Below are 18,702 nucleotides of genomic sequence, written 5' to 3' on the forward strand. Positions count from 1 at the left end.
CCTTCCAGCGTCCACGCACACGGTGACCTCACCCAGGTTTTAATCACCAAGATCTTGAGGAATGACAGAAAAGAAAGAACAAACTCCCAAGCGGAAAGAAAACGGTAAGTGAAAAAACAAAAGCTAAACAAAGGAGAGCGTGAAGAAATGTCAATTCTTAAACCTGGGCGTGAATAATCACTACTCTAAGAAATCTGGTGACTCAGTACTGCTGTGGGATTAAGAGGAAGAATAGTTCCTGCAGCCTATGGGAGAAGTAATTACAGCCCACATCTCTGTACAGCGTGCGACAAGACGTGGCCGGGCACATTAAGTGCACAGCACAGAGTCAGATGCTAAAGGGGGTCCAAGCTTGAGCAAAATCTGGATGCTGGAAGTTGAACTTTGCAGGCTTCACTTATGCCAATAAGGAGGTAAATAACAGGAGTGGGGTCAGACCGTAAGCATTAGAAGAGCCAACAACGTCCCAAGGGAAACGCAGACTGAAATAATATTTGCCCCAAATTCAATTTTTAAAATTAAATAATAAAATGTTACTCAGAGAAGCCCATGAATACACATGTACAAGTACAAAGGGATAAGTGACCTACATTTAGGAGGCCTTCAAAGCAGGTAGGACTTTTTAATTGACAAAATAAATGTCATCTCCTTCACGCACTTCCTCCCCCCCAGAAAAAACCATCTCCAGAGATGAGAGGGGGCTTCTGAGAACAGGCCAGTCCCCATCAGCCTACGTGGAGCTGGAGGTGCCTGTAAGGAGCACCCAGCCAAAGCCCACCTGCACCGCGCGGGGCAGGCGGAGCAGCCGGAGCCCTGCGGCGCTCGCTGGGACCCGCCGGGCAGAGGGGAGGCTCAGACGCACGCACCCGGAGATCGATGCAGAAATAGCTCGGAGGGACCGACCCGATAACATCATCTGTCTTTGTGGCGTTCATGTGACACAGGCAACAAAAATAAAGGCTGTGTGGGCTTCCACACCCACCAGCAAGCTGCCAGCCCTGCACAGGAACGGCCTCCGCTGCCTCTGCTCTGGTAACAGCCCGGCGCACGACGAGACAGAGGAGTCTCGTGCGCTGTGCCCCTTGGTCGGATGGGATCCGACCCCTCCAGCCACGCTGGCGTGATGGAGTGCCTGCTGCTCTGGACGTGTCTCTAACGCTGCGGAGCGAGGAAGAACCTGAAGACACCACAAGCGAACCAAGGCAGGGGTTGGTGCAGACCAGGAGCAGGCAACAAGCTGCCAGCCCCTCCATGCACAGACCCAAGGCAAACGCAGCCTCTAAAGCACGGCTGCGGGCAGCCAAACGGTGGGTCAAATAAGGCACCTCACCCCACATCCCTTCAGAAAAAACACCCCACACCTTAAAGCCCACAAAACCCACCCCCTAGGATGTCTTTTATAAGTCAGACTCGAGCCTTACCTGATACCTTAATTACAGAATAATTCAAAGCACTAGCATCACCTCTCATACGTGAGGGCTGTGCTGAGAAAGGGCTGCCCTGCACGAGGCGCCGCACAGACCCCGGCCCCGCACCGCCGTGGTTGGGCAGACGCAAGGGACTGGGTAGGAGGGAGCAAAGGCAGGTAGAACAGGCAGAGTGGCTCCAAGCAGACCCTCTTTAGGGGATGAACTTTGCAGACAACGGCCCCTCGTGAAGGCAAGCCCTTCATGCATCCCGCTCAACACCCAGCAGTGCTTTCTCCATTCCCCTCTGCTCATGAGGGCAGGGAGAGAGCAGAGCAGAGCTCTCCTGCTTTGCCACAAGATAAACTACAGTCAAAACTGCAGCAGCTCGCGGTGCCTTGTTTAGCCAGCACAGCCGCTTCCCTGCCTCCTACGTACTGCACTCCAGAGAGGCTTCCCGGTGCACAGCTACAGCTTTTGTTGTTTCCCGAGTCAGAGATGTGCTGAAGGAGAATACGAGTGCGTTGGATAACAAAACCACAGCCTCTCGCGCATGGAGCGAGCGCTTTGAAGCGGCACACGAGACCTGCAAGGGAGGTTTCTACGTTGCTGCTTCCTCCTTCAGCACTTCTGAAGTTCCCCCAGGTATCTCACAGGAGCAGTCCTAGCAGCATCACTGAAGTATCTGTTATCCTTTCTGAAACTATTGTGTTTTCTTCTAGACAGATGGAAATTACTATCCCCAGTCATGCCCACAGAATGGTGCCAACGGGGACCAGCCACCATCCAAAATGCTCTAGAAAGCCAGTACGGGAAGGGACACTCAGTTAGGAAGTGCTGGGTCCCATCTCTCCTTCAGCAGTGGAAGATACAAATGGAAGATGTGCCTGCTTACTTTCAAACTTCCCAAGGCTATTTCGAAGAGGAAGGCCTAACCAGAGGACACTAGATGGTTTAGGAAGGACCCCAAGGTCATCACAAGGCCATTCATGAGTCCAAGGTGAGGCCCAACCTACAGGGACAGGGCTTGCAGAGCAAGCATCAGGTGAAGGTGGATGAGCTGTGGGTCTCACGGATCATTCACTGCCGCGTGGCTGCCAGTGCTGCCAGGGGCCCCTCCAGCTCCCCGCACACCCCCAAAGCAGCTCCTCCGGTGGGGACTCAGCGTGCACAAGCAGTCCTGCCCAGTCCTGCAAACACCCGCGCGCTGCGGCTGCCCCCGAGGCATCGGCTTGCATTGCTGATGTGCCATGCAAAAATAAACAAACAAACAAACAAAAAACCAAAAAACCCAAACAAAAAAAACACCACCAAAAAAACCTAAACCAACAAACAAGCCACAAAAACCAACTAATGTTCAAGCTGTGATTTTAAAATCTCCCCCTCCAGAGAGTGAACCACCACACAGCTGGAAGACCACCACGCACTCAGTCTTTGCAAGGCGGAGATCCAGACCTTAGAAATTTGGGACTAGCTGGACCGAAAGCGAAGGGATTCTGGTCTTTGCCTGACCCGCTGCCCCCGGGGATGTGTCAGGGGGAGGGGACCGGCGGCCGCCGAGGCTGTCACCCAGCCCAGGGGAGCTGCCGAGCCGGCCACATGACGGCGGTTAGCTGATTACTGTTTAACTCACGGCGTGAGGGATTACACGGCCCGGAGAATTCCTGCATGGAAACATGAGCAACCCTGCGCCACCGCCTTCCCGCTCAGGTCACCTCTAAGGATCAGAGGGTTTTTGCGATAATTTTTCTTTGTTAAACTTCTCATCAGTAACGAGCATCACAAGCACTCGCAAGTGCCCTGCGCAAACGGTTGCCTCTGAGCAGGGTTTGCTCCTCTGCCTCGCTACCACGGCCAATACCCACTTCCACCACGCAGGGCCAGTGCCCTAGAAAGCACAAATGCTCTCTGCCTTAGCTCACCACACTGACAAAGCCATCACGGCGAACCTCACATCTCGGCTCACATTCAGACATCTGTTTACACCTGAGGTTTCTTTGTCCCCTCCATTACAGAAGGGAAAAAAACTTCCCAAATGACAAGCCTTTTCCTGAGAAATGCTGTGTTCTGCTTCCAGTAAAGCACATAAAACCCAGTCTAACCCCAAGGCTTTAAAAGGAAGAAGCAACCCCTAGACCACCGGCAAAGGAACATGAAACAGGGGCAAAACCCCCAAACCTCATTTATGCTGAAGCTGAGGGACAGTAACAACCATTCCCTGGAGCATACAATCATTTTCTTTGCGTTTGGTTAAGCCAGTTTCTATCCTGGAAAGGACAGCAAGGAAAAGGAGGGGAAGCTCAGCAGCTCCTCACCAGACTAATTTTACTAGATGACTTAAATAAGTTGGTCACTCCCTTGCCTGGGGATTGGCACGGGTTTTTTTGCTGCCCCACCTGGACACAGCCTCCAACACGGATCGGGAGATCAGAGCAAGAATTTTGTCCTCCTCTTTGCTTCACGCTGAGGTTGCATCTGCCATTATCAAAATATACCGGACTGCAGCAACGCATCCTGCAAAGAGGCAGCGCTGCTAAAACACACTGGGATCGAGAGAACAACGGTGTTATTTCAGGCAGCAGCAAAAAGTGCCATGAGAGATTAAACATCCCTGACTGCAAATCAGCATCGGCAGGGCTGAGCCTTGAAACTACAACTCCTGTGCCAGCAACTTCTTTGATGTGCACCATGAACATTTAGGGCACTGCACACGTGCTTGATGTTAACAATGTGTTTTCATGACCCAAGGTCTTGTTAAGGGGGAAAAAAAAAACAACCCAAAAAGCAGTGAGCCAAACCTCATAGTAACCTTCCTGTGAGTCCTATGCTACCCACTCACCCCACACCCATACAACCACCCCATACCCACGTACCGTGCCTCAAGGAATTAGTCAAGGATGACCAGCATCATCCGTCAAGTGTAGCAAACTGCAGACCTAACCGTACTTCTCTCAAGGAAAACCCTTCCCTGCAGGCCATGCCTACTGCCTCTGCTGCAGCTCCTGCCAGAGACACAACCAGAAGCCTCTGGGTTTGCAACGGCCCGTTCAACCCGAGTGTCTGGTGTCAAGAAGAGTACCTGTAAACATCGCACAAAAATAAGGGCTGCAGGCTGCAAGGACCACGCGGTGGGCTTCCATCTCCACAGTTTCGGCCACAATCACCACATCACAGAGGAGCCGCTTGCTGGAAAAACACCAGAAAAGACAAAGATTATTTCAGAACTCCTGGTCAAGCAAAAAGCTACATCGGTATAGCCTGAAAAAGTGAGCAGAAGACCCACGATTACAGACAAGGCACTTGAGCTTCTGCCAAATCCCAGTGGAATGTCCTCTAATCCTTCAGCTACCAGCTCCATCAGTGTTTGCCTACAAAGCAAAGCCTGAATCCTCCCGATGCTGCAGCTCTGCCTGTGGTTCTGCTTTCCCCAGAAAAAAAAATCTGGAAGCCAGACTAGGCATACATGCTGCCTGAAGAACGGATGAGTAAGGGGCTCCTTCCACCTCTCAAAGAAGTAGTGCTTGGAGAAGGCACAGAAGAGCTTAAGAGTTTGGGCACTACCTGGAGCTAAGCTCTAGTAGATCTGTAAGACAAGAAATCGCCATGCAAGGAAGCACCAGCAGTGCTTTCATCTTTCCACAGGGGAAAGGTAGAGTGGAAAAATGACATTATTTCTGTACTTCCTTCCATGTTTGGCCCTACAGAACGTGACCACCAAAACATCTCCTGGCATTGACCAGCACAGAGGCTGCCCCAGCCACCTCCCAGTGAGGAGATGTCAATCACTGGAGTTTACCCATGGGCCTGAGGACTTCGTTTACCACGTGAATTAGTCTGGGATTAGGAGTCACTGGGATAAAGCACGGGGTTCCAAACAGAAACCAAAAAATTTCTGAGCTCCCCACTGACTCATTGTACAGCTTTGGAAAAGTCACTTCATTAACTAGTGACCTTTTCTATCAGCCCCACGTATGTCCTTTGAGGATTCATTAGTTAATGTTTGCACAGGGCTTCGGAGATGCAGACAGCTAGAAGTGCTCAGCCTCCCAATCAGTTGGTTTAAGATGTTTGAGCATACCAATGCAAAACAAGGGTGTTCTTTTCAAATGTCAAGCCTGAAAAAGGATCAGGGTCTGTAAATCTAGATGTTGCCTTCTCTTCAGAAATGCTTATCACCACGCTGCACTTTGTCTTTAGGAAACTGCATATCAAATAAACACACACACAGCTTCTAATGGGCTAGGTATGTCTCCTCTTCTCCGTATATTGGAATACATGAACAAAACATCTCTGAAATGGAGGGTTATAGTTGGAAAAGAGGAAGAAAGCAGGAACTGGTAGCCTGTGCTCTACATTCACCCCAGTTTTTTAAGGGGTGATGGCAATAAGGGAAGCTCTTCAACAGCCTCTTAACGGAGGCTTCCTCATTTCCTTCAGCTTATGTAAAAGGTGCTCTGTTCAATTCCTCTTTAGACTATACTTATCTAAAGTACCACTCATGAAATTAATTTCATCTACATTTGAAAGCTAAAAATTTCACGTGAGCAACATATAGCAAATAGGTTAAAGGCTTAGCAAGATTTTTCTAGACCCCCTGTATGAGATTTCTGGATGCATTTGAATGGAGGCACTATTATTCAAGGTAGCTATTAACACTGAGTGTTGACAGCTTAACGGATTGCAAGCTCAATGCACATACAATAGGCACAAGAATTGTATATTCCAGAACAGCAGCAGGAGCTGACAAAAAGGAGTGCCCAGAAGAAGAAAACATCAAACAGGTGCTTTAGGGCAGCTTTCAGTCTTCTATGTTTTATCACTTCAGTATTGCACAAAATCTAGCTAACTACAGGCACTAAGAAACATTGTCAGTCTCCAGCTATTCCCACTATGCTTGAATTAACAAAGGAATCATAGTAGCACAATAGATTTCTGAATACAGCTGCACAAACCTCTATTTTCAGATCCTTTACTTTCAGTACAAAGGGACTAGAGGGATGCCAATTAAAAAAAACCCACCCCATACTCCACTTCATGTAATTGTTTCAAGGGAAGGATATCATTTTCTGTACCTATGCAACTGAGAATCGCTGTCAGACATCTGTGGAAGGAGACATTTCTAATCCTCCTCCACACCAGAGAACATGTATATTGGAAACTACTTAATCCACAGAAGAGAGATGGCTATTACAGCATCTTTTGAGTGCTTTGAGTGTGCAGGAAGAGTAAAGGGTGTTATCTGCTTTCATCATACAATCAGGACAGCAAGGGAGCACATGCGTTCATGTGTACGATACATGTACTTTCCATAGGAATTATTTTTAAAATTAGGTTCCTAAGTCTCTGTTTGAATGGTAAAGGACTCAAAGGAACTAGTCAGAGAAGCGCTCGCTGAACTTCTATCTGGTTCATGGGATAACAAAAACCAAGAAACAACTCGGGTTTAACCACTGCCACCACATTGCTGATGTGATGACAGCCGTTCTTGAAGACTGTGTTCACTGATATTTTTTTCAGCCTCCATTCTCCCTGTACCCACGCAGCTGTGTAGAGACCAAGGTGTCCTCTTTTAACCAATATCAGGATTTTTTAACTTTGCAAGTAGAGAGCTGACATTCTTCCTGAGTTGTTGCTTTTTTTTCACCCCTTATTTTGGAGTGCTAAGCCCAGATTGAGCAATGCTCCTAGTTAAAGGGAATAAGAACAGTACATTAATAATCTTTGGTCTGTAATTATGCGTAGGTGTCTTAATGTCTGTAATGTTCTATTATTGGTTTTCAGACCATTAGCTCAGTTAAGAACATAGTTTACAGCTGAATTTGCTGTAAGTAATGGAAAAGACTAAATGAATTATCATCCATAAATGAAGGCTATTGCTCAGCTAATGTTTTTGAGCCATAGCTGGCTTCCTTCTGCTGGGAAGAGAGAGAGGTCTGAGATCAGGAAGAGCAACCCACCACAAAAGGGCTATATTTTAGCTGTCTCTTCCTACTTGTTTACTAATACCCTACGCACAACCATTAACTGTGACAAAGATGGCACCTTTTTTTTTTTCCTTCTAAGCCTCCCAGAAGCCTTTCTGTTCCAATCAGCACACTTCTGCTAAACCAGAGAGGGTGCCCATTAAGTCAAAAGTGTACCTCCGTAATTCATTCATGACCTTGAATGCCTTTCTCATGTGAGAAGGGTTGACTGTCACTGTGCGCTGGTCCTTTTCATCTTCAGCTGCCTCAGAGGATCGGGAACTCTGCTTAAGGCTAAAAACAGGGAGAAAAAAGGAGTAGAAAGTTTGATTCAATGACACTTTAAAAAAAAGTATCGTAAAACTGCAGCACAGGGTATTATGCATGGAGTTACTTGCACGTTTGTTAGTCGGCTCAGGTTCACCATATGAAGAGCATCACAAAACGCAGCTACTTCTGCATGGATGTTGAAAGTCAACCCAGCCCACATTTCCGTTAGCGAGGAAGAAAAGGAAAAAGTGCCAAACACTCGAGGACAAAGCCCAGCTTTACAGGCTTCAGGCCAGGAAAGCAGTATAAGTTGAAATTCAAGCCAGAACATAATTGCTTCACTGAATAGAAATAGACTTCAGCACTGGGAACTACAAGAGTACCATGGATACTTTAACATCCATACAGAGAAAGAGAAGTTTAGTTTTCAATGTCCCATCTGAAAAAAGCAAGCATACAATACATGACTTGCATCTTCTTCTATAGAGGCAAGTAGAAGAGGACTATTAAAACTCCCTGCACAGCTTCCAAAGCATTAGCTTTACAAAGGCCACATCCCATTTCCATTTTAGAAATAGGTCTATTTAGTGCCACTGAAACATACAGAAAGAATTATTAAACCAGACCTTCCTACCAGAACCACCAGCTATATAGGTAATGTCACACCAGAGGCACCCAGTTATGTGCTGTGTTTAACCAGGCCAACAGGTGCCTAAGGCACATACGCGTCCTCATTACTTGGTTGGGATCATTGGCTCTTTATACAGAATTGACATCGGGTCAATATCTCTACCTCCCTGATCTGAAAGTGTGTGAAGTCACTCGGAGCTGAAGGCTTCCACCTATGAAAACCACAGCGCTTAGGGCCAGGTCCCTGTTCTGCTTACATCCACAGCTCACCCCTCAAACCTGCCAGCAGGCAAAGGCAAACGGGACAAATCGAGCAAGGTTGTCCAAGTCGAAAGCCAACCCCCAGCGAATGGCAGATCTCCGGAGGTAACCCCATCACCACCACGCACCAGACTGGAGACCTTCTCAGAGTTTTCCTTCCAAAGGACGGTGTCCCTCAGCTTCACGTTTGTCCTCTCCTCCCTGCCACCTTTCTTAGTTGGACTTGTATCACGATAAAAAAGGCTGAATCTAGTTAAACCAATGGTCTGGGCAGCCCACCATCCTGACTCTACCGGTGACCAGAAGATGATGTCTGAAGTAGGGTACAAAGCCAGGCAAGGGTGGAGGGATCCTTCCCCAGAACTGTCTGCCAGCCTCTGCTAAGTGTGTATGCATGCACATATATACCTCTGTACACCTATACCCACACACAGTGACTTTTCCGTTGAAAAACACAATATTCACAATTTACAACCCCTTGACAGCATGAAGCCCTTGCTGAACATCACACCCTCCCTGTTGTCTGCTCCTGACCGGTGGCTGTTACCAGCACCACGTCTCCCAAGACCACACGAAGCTCTTTGCCCCCCGAGCTGCCCTCAGTGGGCTGCATTGTCCTTCATCTAGAAACAAGACGCTGAATAGCAGCCAAGCTGCACGCAGCACGAATGCACGCCTGCATACTGAGCGGCCTCCAGCTCTGTGCCCGAGACAAAGGTTAATGCCAAAAACCAGCCAAGTCCAATTCCTTCACTTTGCTGAGCAAGCGAAATATTTTCAGTCATAAGTGGAGCCGCGAGGCTGAGCGCAACATCACTCAGCACACGTCCCAGTTGAGGGAGACAACTTCCCAGACTGCGTCACAGTTGTCATCCAATTAGCTTAGTATGGCTGGATTAAAAGAAAAAAAAATCAGGAAGAAGAGTACCTCTTGTTAAATGTTGGATATTCAAGGGACGGGTACCAGGCAACGACACAACCAGCTTTTCTGTCCCCAAAGAAAGCTGAACTCATTCTGCGCCGCACGTAGCACCAGCGGCGTTCATGGGCACGGAGCAGCGGCAGCACTCGGCTCTTCCCCAGGTTGCACGCCCAGCGAGGGAGTCTCCTTGCTCCAGGGACACAGCCAGATTCAGCTAAGCCTCAGTGTTGTACCTATCAAAAGCCTGGGTGGAACCTTAGGCCAAGTGAAGTTTGACCACAGCTTTAAACGCCCCAGCGTAAACCCTTGCTTTTTACAGAGCTAAACCTGCCCTTGCGGCACGCCAGAGCCCAGGAGTGAAAAATGAGGCTCTGGAAGTGCAAGTGACTCCACTGAGCTTTCAGTCTCCAAAGCTGAAACACATACAGGAAGCAAACAAAACAAACAACCAAAAAAGAAATCCAAAAAAAAAGAAAGTGAAACCAAAAGGCGGCGGCAGGGACAGCTGTACCCATCGCTCCTGGGGCGGGATGCGGCTTCGGTCATCGTCAAAGACAGACCTCACGGGGTCCAAAATCAAGTGATGCACACAAAAATCATGAGGCGGCTTTAATGAGAAAAAGCACACCGCTGAGATTTATTTATCAGCACTCCAGTGCCGGAGACCAAAGATTCATTATTTTCAAACTTTTCCACTGGCAAGGGACACAGTTCAAAGGACACGGCAAGTTTCACTGAACACCAAAGTAAATGTCAGATCAACAAGCCTTCATAAAGCCTCAACTCCACCATTTGTCTGTGTATTTTAAAAGCAAAAACCTTGCTTCAGAATTTTTGAAAAAGATCAATCAGTTCCTCCTAAAAAGCATGAAAAGTAACTTTTTAAAAAGCATCCTAAAAGACATCCTCAGCTTTATTAGCAGGGGTGGATTTCACATTTTGCCAAAGGCTCACCATAAGAAAATACTCCAGATTGTCTGCTTAAAAACTTGTTTCAAAAAAATCAAGATATGCTATTTAAAGTTTTTCCAAATGACTCATACAAAAAACACATTTAAAAAATTAATGGCCAAGAGCCTTTAGCTCGTCTTTGAGATTGACTCAGCTTCCACAGAACTGTGTTCCAGTAATGCACGGAGGATGATTTTATCTGGAAGAAAGATTTCACACCCCCATGCACGCACTCTCGGAGATCACCGACACATTTCCAACATAAAAATGCAAGAATGCTCCAAGCAAAAGCAACCTGCCACACAGCAAAAGCTACCCCTGAGAAGACCAAACCAGTGCATTGCATAGCCCTTTTCTGAGGTTTTTTTCCCTACAAAACTAAGAATTATCACACGTATTACACTGTTGTTATATTAATGGAGCAAAGCAAAGGAGGAACAGGGTCCTCCGATCAAAGGTGCTGGCTGAGGCCACCCGGACGTGCAGGAGCCCCTGCACCCTGTGACCACAGAGACTTTCCCCCCAGCACCTTCGCATTTGTGCAGCTGATGTCCTACCGCACCAGCGGGACTCGCAAGCCGGCTGCCAGGAGCAATTTGTTCTATTCCTGGGCTATCCGAGGCCGTGCACCGAGTGAACAGACAAATGATTTAATTTCCCTGGGCCAGATGAACATCCTCGTTAGGGACACAGCAGGATTCTCCTAAAATAAGCAAAGAGGCTCTTAGTTTCAGAGAGTGCCAACCCCACTGCCACCTCCTGCGTGGCCTTTCAACGCTGTCCCCAAGTAGAACAAACGAACCCTGATTTGAGAGTCCCCAGTTTAGCCAGCGAAGCTAATCACGACCCCGTTTACGCCGTGTTCCTCCTCTCCAAGACCCCCTAGCTCTCAAGCTACCCACGGGCTCGCAGCACAGCTCCTGCCTGAGCACGGCCGCATACCAACCAACAGAAAGGTATTTTAAAAACCCATAACCCGTAGCTCTGCTGCACGCATGCATCAACTATAAAGTTGGGTTGCCTTAGTTACCAGCAGTAATTACAGATGTCTTTGTAGATTACGTGAAAGAATAAAAGCCTTCCTTAGAGCTAAACTGTCCCCTGGCAAGATTATTGCCATGCAGAGAGCTGGTAAACCCCGGGAACAAAAATCCCGTCTCTGCCAAAACCAATTCTACCACTGGCTTTACTGGAGCCAGGAGTTCACCCTAAAGGAGGGGCAGATCTCAAATGCGCTCTCCTTCGGAGCAGAGAAGGGTGACCTTCTGCTCATGTTTCTGGGAGAAGAGCCGCCAGGCTCAGCTCCTTGCCCACACGTGGACACCACGAAGATCTCTCTCCACCAGGCTCTCACATTGGAGAGATGATGGGACTCCAGACATGTCCAGTCCAGCCCAGCCTCATCCCGCTGTGCAGCACTGGGGGCGGTCTCTGGGAGCTGCTCTCACCTCCTCCCTGCACACCACAGGCTGAGGTCTGCTCTCCTGGGTTGTCCTATAACCCCGCAGAGCTTCGGTCCCCCAAGGTTGGCCAAAGAGTCAACGGGACTCGGCGACCTGCCCTCCCGCAGCATGGGCAATCCAACACCTCCATGGGCACTTCATATCCTTACATTAACTTAAAAGTGACATGCTTACTGTAAATTTTCAAAGCCTATGGAGCCTCTTTGTGGGATACGTTACAATCACCAGCGTAAAATGTGAATCTTCAGTTTCTGAGAGGTTTGACATAGCTCTGATCTGAAAACTTGACAGATGCCCCATAGCAGATTAGTGTTCAAAACTTAAATGCCTCTACTAAGATAAATGGAGACCAAAATATTAATTTAGTCTTAGCAAAATGAAAAATCATTTTACCTTAATTGGTGTAATTCTCTGTTTAGAATCAGTGGCCAAAATCATGGCGCAAATACACTATGCCGAATAGTTTATTCCTCGAGTCAGGCAGACACAGTAAGAAAAAGATGTCAGTGTAATGGCACATTTATAAAAAAAAAAAATCTCAATTTCTGAATTTGTCTTTAGATATATACAAAAATAGTAGAAAAACATGACTGAAGGAATCCAAATACTAAGATGGATTTTGAGAGGATTTCAGAGAAACATATTATCATTAAAACATATGGGAGGTAGCATAATGGAAAGGATTTCTTTTTTTTAATAGCAATATTATTTTCCTATTTTGTTGAATTTTTTCAGTGCCTACATCAACATGGAGACATTAGCTTAGAAAAAACACACAATTGGTATACAACAGATCCCCAAAAGGATATTCATATCAAAGGAGACCTCAGGGGAAAAGCAGGCTTCAGGAATTTCTGAGAAAAAAAGTCTTTGCTGACAGTAATGGAAACAACACAAAATAACTCAAATATGACAATACTATTTGCTTTCAAAAGCACATATTGTATTTCTCAAACAAATACTACAAAGAGACTACCCCCCCTCAAAGATAAAGTTAAGATTACAGGAGTTTTAATTCTATAACCAAAAAAATATTAGCATTCCAGGGTTTTTTCCCTATTCAAAGTCAAACACATCTTGCAAATTCAGAACCAGAGTACCGTGCCTGATCAAACAGCCTTATGTAATTTCTCCATGAAATAAAAGTCCCTATCAGCACCGTAAAAGAAAATCAGGATTCTGAAATACTTTATTGCCAAATGTGAATATTTCAGGTTAAATGCCCCTTGCCCCTGGCTGCTTCTGCCCGCGTGCAATGACATGGGCACATGATACCACTGAACAACTCGGATGTGCAAGTTATCAGGACATTTGAGTCCGGGCAGGCTCGGGACCAGAGTCAGAGGTGATGCAAGCACCAATAACGTGTTCCTCACCGACTACAAAAATGCAAAAAGCAGTACCTCTAAAAACCAGGAGGAATTCTGCTGTCATGAAAGTCAGAGAGTGTAAAATTTGAGGCCTAATCTGCATGACACAGATCTGAGTTGAAATGTGGGGCAAAAACGTACAAATGCGTACCAAAACGGGAACAGAACCAGCCCAGGGTGCTCGCCCACCAAGGTCATTTTTTAACGCCTCCTCCCAGGACTTGCTCAGAGCAGGCAAAGCAGCCTCGGCGCAGTCCCACACGACGTGCCCTTTCGAACCAGAAAGCAGGTGAATATTTCCAGCTTTCCTTGCCAAGAGTCAAACCCCACATCGTTACTGCCCGCGACCAGTTCAGGACCGCCCTCCTCTTCCCGAAAACAAGAAATACAAGCAGCAATTTGGGTAATCATTCCTCACTTCCAAAGGCAGAGAACATGCTGATGGGGACAACAGTCCTTCATGCCCTAAAAACAGATGGTCTGGAAAAAAAGGATGAGGCAAAACAGTCCAGGTACTTTCCTGGTGACTTTTTCACCGCTGTATCCCCAACAAAAGGCCTCCAGTCAAAATGAGACCATTGCTGGTAACCATAAAAAAAGGTAATAAGTGCCAAGGATGATCCCAGCCTGGGGTATCAAAACAGCTCCTTTCCACTTCCTCAAACACTAGACTCATTTAATATATAAAGAAGAAAAGAAGGAAAACCCATTCCATGGGCATAACAATCTAAGATTTCAAGGCACTTGAAATTAATTAATAATCTGGATTAATATCCAGAGGTGGCCATTCACACCCTTATGGGAAGCAGAAGCCCTACAATGTAATCTAAAGAGAGATCTGGCAGGCTGAAAGTTTTGGTTTGCACATTAAATACACAAACAGTTGCAACCATTGAGTCACATAAGGGCAGAAAGCTGCCCTTCGGAGCTTGGAAAGCAACTCCCACAGGCTGCTGCGAGTGTTTTCCCTCAACATAGGGAAAATTTCCAGAATTTGGGGGTTGACCCCAGCTTAATTTTCCAATGTATCATATTTAGACAAAACTTCTGTCAAGCCCTGATGATTAGCAGGTCAAGCCCCCTCTTTGTTCCCCCACCCCCTGCAAGGTCACCAGCACAAAAGGAAGCACTCAGCATATCCTGTTTTTCTTAAAAAAAAAAAAAGAAAAAGAAAAGAAAAAAAAACACCAAACCAGCTTAATGTTTGGTTTGAAGCAGTACAAGTGAGCTTCTGGTGTGCGAAAGGCATCCCGACAGAGGGGAGGAAGAACGAAGGCAGAGCAGAAACACAGACCATCTCCCTGGCATCTCTGAAGTCCCTGCGCAGCAATAATCTCTTTTATGTGTTCAGTGGACATTAGGTCGACTCTGCAAGCACTTCTGCACACAGGTTTTAGCACAAAATAACTGTCTTGAAAAAAATAAAGTATATATGGCCCAGCTACCGTGCAAGGGAGGCGCAGGATCCCCTCCTGCCTGCCGTAACACCCGTGCGGTGCACAGCTTCTACACACACAGACAGGTAAACTGACCCTGAAGGCTCCACAGACATTACAGATTTTCATTCATTACTCAAAAAAGCACCCAATGTCAGTGGGTATGTCTCCAACTGAATGACCAAGTCAACGGTTGGAGGTTCAAGATACAAGCAAGGCAGACACAAGCCCCGTGTTTTGCCAGACACATCTTGTGGACGGAACGACCCTGCAGCGCACCAGCCCACCCTCCCTGCCCCACACCTCCCGCGCCCCACGAGCCATTTCAGAAAACACCCACTCGCGCAGCCTCCCTTACCTCCGTTTTCATCTATAAGAACATCCTACTGAAAAACCACTCTCTTCCCTCGGTTTGGGCATACGGGGCGAAGCAGCTTGTCACCATGACATTGCAACATCTAGTAATAACGCGGCAGGCGCTCATCGCAGAAGGTATTTCTGCAAGCCGCGTCCCGCATGCCTGCGCACAGCCACGGAGCGCTCCCCGGGGAGCGGCATCCCCGTCCCCGTCCCGCATCCCTCCGGTGCCGGGGCGGACACAAAGGCTCGGCGGCGGTACCCACCTCTCCTCCTCCATCGTGCGGCGCGGCGGGGGCCGGGGCGGGCGGCGGGGCCGGCTCAGCGCCCCGGGCCCGGCATGGCTGCGAGCGGCCGCCCCCGCCCCGGGCCGCTTCCTGCGGGAGCGGAGCGCTGCGTCCCCGGCGCGCCCCGCCGCAGCGACTGCCGCCGCCGCAGCCCGCACCGCCCCCCGCCGCCGCCTCCGCCTCCTCGCAGCCTCCTCCCCCGGCGGGCTTGCGATCGTCTCCGGGCAACGGCAGCTGCGGAGGGCGGCCCCGCCGCTCGGCCCGGCCCCGCGGGCGCCCTCCGGGCCCGGGCGCCGCTGGTACACCCCCCCGTGCCGGCAGCGAGGAGCGACACAGGCCCCGGACCGCCCCGAACCATCGGCGGGAGCCCGCCGGGCGGCGGGACGGGAGCAGCTCCTGCCTCCCGACATCCATCCATCCATCCGCCGGCTGTTGGCCTCAGCCCTTGTATCGGGGCCGTCCCTCCACAGCTCGAGAGTTGGCCTCTGGGGAGATGGCGGACGAGCCGAGTGGCCCGTAACTGCTTTAATGCTTGCGATCTACAGACTAAAGAAAAGTTTTAGCGGACGGAAAATCCCCAGTGCCACCACAAGGTCAGGCCCGCGCACAGGACAGCGGCAGGAGACGCCTGGTGATGCTCAGACCTGCTGAGGAGGGAGAGGGTCCCAGCTCCCCTAGGTCACCCCACGCCCTTCACAGAAAGCAGGATCTAGCTTCCAGGTCCCCAATTTATAAAAATCTTGCTGTCCTTCTGTGCAGGCTAAACACACGCTGCGTAGGCAATACGGTCCTTCTAAACAGCAGGTGCTATTTAGCCTGAAGCACTGGACTAAATCACATTTGCCATTTTATTCCAATTGATATAAAATGCAGGGACTTTTACTTAAATCTGTATTTTTTCCTCATTTTATTAAAAGATTTTCTCAATCTTATTCTGCAACAATGAGGCCCCAGAGGTTTATTATAATAAAAACAGAAACATTTGCTTTCTTCATTACTCTTCCATTCACAAAATGTTCTTGTACAAAGGAAAGAGAGAAGTAGAAGTATCGAGAGATTTCTCTTGCAAGATGCCATTCCATCTCTTTTGTAAATAAAATTACCTCACTCTTCCATGTTTCTCCTCAAACCATGTCCTCCTCCCTACCAACCTAAGTTTCATACATCTTTTTAAATGTATCAGCAGTGACGATTGAACAGATGCTATTGCACCTTCCACATGAGGGCTTCAAAAGCTTGTGGAGAATCTTAACTAGTCATCACCCCCATTCTTCAGATAAGAAAACTTAACAGACCTGGAAGTTAAAGGACTTTATCAAAGTCGCACGGGGATGGAGAGTTGAGAGTCCTGCTGTTTAAACACCATTTGGCAGCCTCCCCATACGCAGAAGAAATACAGATAAAGCCATGAAGTCAAACCTCACACAGGATTCCAGCAACAGGAAATGATTCCTGCATTTCCCTTTGAGAATCCTGTTAAACTGTTGGTTTAACACATCCAGATCCTCAAGTACCTCCCCAGTGTCCATTCAGTCTTACACTCTTGATGCATAACATGCAAAACTGCAAGACACAAGAGTTCAAACCGAAGAAATGGTAACTATACTAAAAATACTAGACTTTATCTAGAAAATGAGGGCTGGAACTTGTTTCCATTGAGTAAGTCCCTCAGTAATCATAAAAAGTCCAGATACAAGAGCAGGTCCTGAAATTGCTGCCAAGTACCTGTGTATTTTTATTAACACATAGTTTTTAATTAACAAAATATTTGGCTTTCACCATAAAAAAAAATTCTGTATCTCACTTCAGTCAACCTGGGAACTAGGCACCTAAGTTGAACCAAACCAGCAATACCTTCTTACATGCTTTGCCCCACCGGCATGTGTACCGCTGGACTCCACAAGTGCCTACAGCAACCACGGAAAGGTAAATCCCAGTGACACACAAGAGCAAACCCGTGAATAGTCATTGCTGGGATGGGACAAAGGCATGTTCCAGTAGTCAGAGATTATCTTTATAGCAGCCTTGCAAAATAATCGTGAGTGGGTAACAACCCCAATACAAAAATGTCTTGCCTGTTTTTAAGTGCAAAGATTGACATCTTGAAAGAGCAGGTGGTTAAAAGGAATTAATAACACTTTGTGGGTGGAATTTTTCTAGCCTCTTTCAAAAATTCCTAGTCCCGAGTAGTCCTAAATTCGTCCTACATTTAATCTACCTTCAATCACTAGCAACCATATAACCGAAGCTCAGAGCAGAAAGGTCCACAGAACGCCTGTTCCAGCCAGTACCACCATCCCTCGGCACACCAAAACCTTTCCAGATTCCTGCAACAATCTTCAGATCTACAGTGAAAGACCAAACTCCCCAACTCTAACAAGCCATAGGGAGAGATGAAGAGAGATCAAAGCATTGCCAGTGTCCCTATGACAGCAAGGAATTTCTTCAATAAAAATGCCAGGAAGGGAGGGAATAAAAACAACCCCTGCCAATCTGATTTAAAACTCTCTCCCAGCCCAAAGTCTGGCAGCTGGTTTAACCCTGAGGTTATAAGTAAAGCACATAGAGTGCTTTCGAGAATTTAATTCTATGAAGAGCCCCAATATGCTTGGACAACACCCTGTCAACCTCCACAGCTTCAGCAGAAGCAAGAAAGAACCCCCTCCCCAAAACCCAGCAGAAAGCAAACTCTGCATCAAGGTGTAAAAAAAAAAAAACCTTCCTGGCTCTACAAAGCAAACTGCAAAAGCCACAAATCACAGGATCATACACTTGAAATACAGTGCAAGCAGCAAGTCAGGAACCCTTCACTCCCCTGTATATACCCATTTTCAGGTATATACCAACATACAGGTTCCAGAGATCCGTATCATAAACAATTTGCCATCTTTAGCAGCTCTCCTTTTTAGTGGTATAATCCCCTCCACCAAATTATTAATCATCTTTCTTAAAAAACTATGGCTTCTGCATTGAAGAGCTGTGAAAGGTATACATAAAATTGCATTCACAGAAGCTTCCAAGGCTGCATCTTCTCAACCTAAGTTATTTTTCATTCTGTTTTTTTAAAAGATATATGTCTCACTCTTATAATCAAACTTATTTTTTTATATACCCATATCTATATCTATAGATATATATATGAGTGAATAACCTGATCTAACCCTGAAGCTGGTCCTGCTTTGAGGGATGTTTGAACCGGATCACCTCCACAAGTCCCTTCCAATTAAAATGATTCTGTGATTCTAATAAAGTAAATATTCATTTAGATAGATGTGTATTTATACCATAAATTTTCTGGGAAAAGGTCCACTAAAAAAACTAATATAAGAAAAACAGTGAAAGGTATCTACTGAAATAGAAGTCTTGGTACCTCAGTGGCTAACTGA

At 47.2% G+C, this 18,702-nt stretch overlaps 1 protein-coding gene across 3 annotated transcripts in view; it reads right to left on the reverse strand.

The window, feature by feature from the left end:
* KLHL3 (kelch like family member 3) overlaps nt 1-18,702 on the reverse strand; it is a 61,177-nt gene that overhangs the window by 30,984 nt on the left and 11,491 nt on the right. Inside the window, exons 1-3 of one of the 3 annotated variants that reach the window (XM_075164641.1) lie at nt 15,296-15,396; nt 7,547-7,663; nt 4,486-4,592 (exon numbers count right to left, since the gene is read on the reverse strand). In XM_075164641.1, coding sequence (XP_075020742.1) covers nt 4,486-4,592; nt 7,547-7,663; nt 15,296-15,309 — 238 coding nt within the window. In that variant the 5' untranslated portion in view covers nt 15,310-15,396. Of the gene's footprint in view, nt 1-4,485; nt 4,593-7,546; nt 7,664-9,458; nt 10,225-15,295; nt 15,397-18,702 lie in introns of those variants that run through there. The other 2 variants (XM_075164640.1, XM_075164639.1) reach the window with 2 other exon arrangements.

This window comes from Calonectris borealis, chromosome 15, assembly GCF_964195595.1.
Source record: "Calonectris borealis chromosome 15, bCalBor7.hap1.2, whole genome shotgun sequence".
NCBI lineage: Eukaryota > Metazoa > Chordata > Aves > Procellariiformes > Procellariidae > Calonectris > Calonectris borealis.